General features: G+C 42.1%; 1 protein-coding gene across 1 annotated transcript; it reads left to right on the forward strand.

The window, feature by feature from the left end:
• The first annotated feature begins 685 nt into the window (after positions 1-685).
• olig1 (oligodendrocyte transcription factor 1) lies at positions 686-2156 on the forward strand. Its single transcript, XM_058622646.1, has one exon. It carries the CDS (start codon positions 1037-1039, stop codon positions 1799-1801), a length of 765 nt encoding a protein of 254 aa, XP_058478629.1. The 5' UTR covers positions 686-1036; the 3' UTR covers positions 1802-2156.
• Positions 2157-5923: the final 3767 nt, after the last annotated feature.

Below are 5923 nucleotides of genomic sequence, written 5' to 3' on the forward strand. Positions count from 1 at the left end.
GTGAGGCTTCGTTTAGGCACGGCAAGGCTATTAGTACCATCATGCAAACAAGCTTACAGAAAAGGACAATAAACTGAGGTTGAGCAACTAATGTTTGTTATCGTTTATTGCTTATTAAGTAGCTACAAACTACAGCTAAGGCGGATGAAAATACGATTAGAATTACTTTGAACCAGAGGTTTGGACTGTAAAAAAAAAAAGAGTCATGTGATCACTGAAATCAATGAGATTCATCCTCCTGGTAACATGACTCTCTTTACAAACATTTAACGGCCATGGGCTAAAGTGGAGAGAGGACCAGCATTACTATAAAAGTGAATGAGCACAAAAGAACGTCACAGTGGAAGTTATTGTCATGTAGCCTGTAAGAGCTGTCCTTGTTAAATCTGACTCCATATCATATAATCTGTCCATAGCACTATTCTGAGAAACAGAATTGTGTGGTGCTGATACTTGGATTGTGTCTGTTTGTTCTGTCTGTTTCAGTTTGGAAAAACAAATCAGATCAAGTCACATCAAAAACACAATCAGTAGCAAGGGGTTGTTTATTTCAGTATTTTGTTTTTTTAATTGTTGTGAGTGGGATAATATTGGTGTTATCAATATCTACTAGTACTAACTATCAAAAAGTCAGCTGGTGCATGTGTGTGTTTCCAATGAGCACATTATGTGGTGGGGAGGAGTTGAGCTGAGGTGGGAGTAATGAAGGGAGCATTTAGCTCACTTTTCCACAGTGTGAGCTGCCATTCCTGCTACACACAGCTGTGGAAATGAGACAAAACTGAGCTGCCACTCACCGGTGCCACCAGAAACCTCTGAAGCCAAAAGTGTTTTGTGATTTGTCATTGTGCTGGATGGCATTTCTTTTTTTTTTCTTTTTTTTTTTTGCCAGGTGCTCTCAACAGGTGGATTCAATAAAGGATTGTTTTGGGCAGAGTGGATTTTAAAAAAAAAAGCTGAAGTGAAACATTTTGCTTTGACTGAATAGGACTACAGTGGACTACAACTCTGAAGACCAGTAATATCTGAGGAGACAATGAACATGCTGTCAAACCCAGTGATCAGGGCCCAGGAGCAGTCTCTTTCTCTATGTGGCCCTGGGTCCGTCCAGGACTTACCCCACTGCCCTCCAGGGTTCAACCTGAACTCCCGCCTAAATTCTGCATCAATGCTGGGCCTTCAGAGCAGCCAAAGATCAACCAAACCTCAGAGAGAGCTGAGCCCTGAGGAGCAGCAAGAGCTCAGGAGGAAGATCAACAGCAGAGAAAGGAAGCGGATGCAGGACTTGAACATTGCCATGGACGCCCTGAGGGAGGTCATGGTGCCCTACGCCTCCTCACCTCCTTCTGCCCCCTCTCAGTCCCACCAGCCTGGAGCTCCTCCTGGCCGCAGGCTCTCCAAGATTTCCACCCTGGTCCTGGCCAGGAATTACATTCTTCTCCTGGGTTCATCTCTACAGGAGATGCGACGCCTGCTGGGAGAGGTGAGCGTTGGGATGGGGATTAACGCAGGGCCAGTTCCTCGGCTGCTGCTCACTGGAGGGTGGCCTCTCATCTCCGGGCCCAGTCAGATTCTCCTCACCCAAGAATCTCTCCTCAGCTCGACAGCTGCCTCATCACCCCCCTCCTCTTCCTCCTCCACTTCATCCTCTGCAGCTAAATGTCCACTGCTGTCCCCAGGCCCCATGGAAGCATCACTGGCCCCAGTGCAGTGGAGCTCAGGTGGGCCCCTGTGCCCCTGTGGGGTCTGCAGACTGCCCAGATTCAGCCATTCCAACCCGGTCCCCAGATTCCCAAAGTGACACCTTGAAGCTGAAGACAAACTCTGAAAGAAAGGACTTAATGACTGTTACGTGTATGCAATGTTTTTATATGAAGTTATTTTTCTAACATTTTTAACACGTTTTATAATATTTTACTACATTATATACTCACCACTATACTTTGAATCATATGCAACTTTTTTATATTTGTCAAGGCTGGCTTTGTAAATGATGTCACACATATTAGATGTAAATATATAATGCTGTTGACATGTTGCATACGATTGCAGTGTTGTGCTGGTGTTCAGAGGCCCACAGCTCTAAAACATCGAGATTAAAACTATACTGTACAGGCTCAAAAAATAAATGTATCATTCTACTTTGTACTGGTGTATTTACAAGACATTAAAATGCAAATTAGACTTTTTGTCTTTCATGAATTCCCGTATTAATATTTTTTTGAACTCACATCAGTGGTTTGAAGTGAACATTGTCAGTCCAACCGGATAATGTTGTCTTGAGCAAGAACATATGCACAGTTTAGCAGTGTCTCAATAATACATGATTGAATATTGAAGAAGTGCACATATCAGAAAATGGCAGCAATTACAAAATAACATTTTGTTTTGAAGCAAGGTTAAAAAATAAAAACAAATTATATGAATGTTCTACATACACGCAATGGCAATGAGCTATAAATAATATATAACAAACAATATATAGGTGAAAACACAATAATCTGAGATTGTGTCTCAGTGTAACTGTGGGTGAATCATTGTATCGTGAGGCAACAACTTTTTTCTTTTGTGACATTTTGCTGGACTCATTCCACTCATTTTAATGTATACCAGTAATCAGATAAATGCTGTTTACATTTCCACTTAGTTTTTTTCCACAATTAGCCTTTCTCATACCACTGTGTGATGTCATGATCGTATGTCCCACAAAGCACAGAGGGAAAAAAAATGAACTGATAGAGGGAAAACTAAACCTTGTTCACTGGCTGTTCGACATTATAATTTCTAATATACTTCAGACTCGGCCAAGATGGTGAGTTAAAAAGCTCCCTCCGCCCTCCACACCACCTCAAAATAGTGAAACAGTCCTCATCTCTCCCTCTATTCACTGCTCCAACAAGCAAAAGATCAAAACCCACCCGTGTAATTACTGCTCCACAGAAAGAAGGCCTTTTGATTATTAGCCCCCTCTTTCTCCTCCATGCTCAAATTCTTGATGTTTCTCTGTGTTAAGGAGCCAGGACGGGTGATTTGGTGCTACTCATTACACTCACTCCACAATATGTTCAAACGCCCAGAAAATGTGTCTCCCTGAATGGAGTTCACTCCTGCAAACCCGCCACCCCTCTGGAAGAAAGCAGGCAGCCTCATTCTGAGTGAGAATAAGAGGCACTGGTAGGAGGGAGGATTTTCTCAGCCACAACCTGGCCCTCAGCATGGCCTGCATGAATAATAATAATGAAAATAATCATAATCATAATGCTGATAAAATACTCAAAATAATTGCCACCCCGGAATAAGAGGATTATAGAGGGTAGATATGTGAATAGTGGTGAATGAAAGGAAGGGAATCTGTCAGCATCAGCAAGGACAAAAGACGAGCTGGATGCCATTAAGTGAGATTAAGCCAAATAAGGCTTGATTTTCTTACAAGGAAAAGATGGAAGGAGAAGAGGGTGAGAGTGAAGGAGGGCAGGAGGGGGAGGCTGGGAGAGCCTGATTCATAGATCAAAGTAAGATGGCCAAACTTCACATCTTTCATTTACATATAGCTGCTTTATGTCTCCGGAGGGATTAGCTACCTTGCTATTTTCTCCGGGTTGTTCTCTATTCTGCTACCTTTGCCCACCAGCTATTTCCTCCTGCTCTCAGGATGGTTCAGCCCTCCTTCTCCCCTTTTACAAGAAGTCGGCCTCCTTAATTTCTCCCCCCTCTCATTCTCCGCTCTTTCTCTCTGTTTTTCCAAGAGGCTCTCACTTTCTTGCATTTGGTGGTTTCATTGTTGCAGCAACGCAGGGGTCTGGTCAGTCTTTGTGTTAGCACTTTAACTCATCTCCATTTCATCACTGTTGTTCAATGGGGCGAGGAGAGCTCGTAAGACAATGCAGTGCACACACGCACACGCATGCACACGCACGCACAGCCCAGGCACAGAACAGCCAAAACGTGTTGTTTTTTTATTATTTCTATAGAAATGTTCCTCCTCTATGGAAATGTCCATCTTCCTCTATTTAATCAGACAAATAAAACAAACAAATAGAAACAGTATAACAAATACAATGCAAACAAAGAAACACCTAGCTAACTGTAAAACAATACATATTAGCTGTAGTGAAGACATGAAAAACAGCAAGTTTCCAAAATTCAGCTTCAGTAATTTTAGTACTACTTGTTTACTGAAAGTCATGTTTGCAAAATAAGTGCTTAACACACATGATTATGACCATAGTCAATCATAGGGTTGCATTTTAAGGTCAGAGAATGGCATCATTCAAATGTTTCAAAATTCAAACTTAATTTACAAAAATAAGTTAGCTAATAGCTTCTTTGACTATGACTTTTGGTTTGTGTGATTGGCAAAGACATGAATCCAACAGGTGGACGCTTATGTGTAAAATGTAAAAAAAAGGAGTCGCCTGATTTTAGATCACTATACTGATGGTCAATATTAGATTTATTTTAAGCATCTAAAACTCACCTTAACTTACTGTATCTACTACTGCTCTTTCCTTCTTGAACCTCCACAGAACCTTTTCCTATTGACTAAATGTAAATGAAATGGGCTATAATGGGTCATCACAATGATCTAATTCCAAGTGGAAATCAGCTTATTGTGGAATAGATGCACAATATTTAGACTTAGTGCTGAAACTTAAATGACAAAGAACAAACTTTGTGTGTGCCATATTTTGAGTGTAAAACCACGTTTCTTCTTCCCTGTGTTAAGTTGCCAAAGCCCAGTAAGAGACTGTTCTTTTAAGAAAAGTGACAGCATCCCTCGTTTCACCAAATGTCCACCACACTGTACCTCAATTCAAACGACAGGCTTTCTAACAGTCGCAGGATTTATGGATCTCGTCTGTTGGGAAGAATTCAGGTGTCATTGTTATGAGGCTAATGAGGGAGAAGGTGTGGGTGGATCAATCTGAGTATTTATGTGTTGAACCACTCTTCTCTGTGGGATATACTTTATGTCCTTTACATGTGCGGACTTTTACGATTCATTAAATCTTTACAGAAGCAAGGACGGAGACTTTTGCACATTTGACTCACATCTGTGTGTCCATTCTGATCTCAGCCGAAGCATGTTGTTGTGTAACCAATTAGTCGCTTTATGCTCCAACATGTGTCTCTAATGTGGATTGTACACATTGTCTTCCACTGTTCCCTCTCCCGCAGCCTCTCATCTCCGAGTGTTATTTGCCTTCAGCCTTTGTCGTACTGTTTCACAGCACTTAACCAGTCAACGTGGGGAGTCCTTGGCTTAGGAAGTCCTAAGCCATAAATTTCATCTCCACAATGAGCAGAGCACAGGGGCTGGTCAGGACCCCCATTTACTTTCTAACCCAGCTTTTATTCATTCCCTCACTAAATAACATCAGGCCCTCCTGTGCTGTCCCACCCTGAAATTCCTGATCTCCTGTGTCACCCCATTCTGTTTCAGACCTGAGCCGATACAACAGGGTTACCACTGAGCCCGCCGGCCCACTCATTAAGCATCGTGTTCGCTCCCACCCATTCCAGCCCTCTGTCCTATTCACACCGTGGCCCTCATTACAACTTTATAGGCCACCATCAGCCATCACCTCATTACCCCAATCGAAGGCCGGAGATGGTGTGTGGTCACTGGAGTTGTACTGTCTTTACAAAATCTAAGATGATCCCCAAAGTGTTGCAAATGATTTTGTCGTATAGCGCAGCGAAGTGCAGCGCTGATTTTAAGTTGAATGGGCTGAATAATTTGCTTTTCATGTGCTAATATTAAAGACGGTATATAATCAATACAATGCTGACCAGCACCTAACCCTGACACCCTGGGGTCATGATAAATGTTTCGCTCAGAAGTCTGTCTCTGTCCCTGTTAAATGTATGTAATTAGAAAACTGAGCAAAACATGAACATACTACACACAAAAAAAATGCAT

Source organism: Solea solea, chromosome 2 (genome assembly GCF_958295425.1).
Source record: "Solea solea chromosome 2, fSolSol10.1, whole genome shotgun sequence".
Taxonomy (NCBI): Eukaryota; Metazoa; Chordata; class Actinopteri; order Pleuronectiformes; family Soleidae; genus Solea; species Solea solea.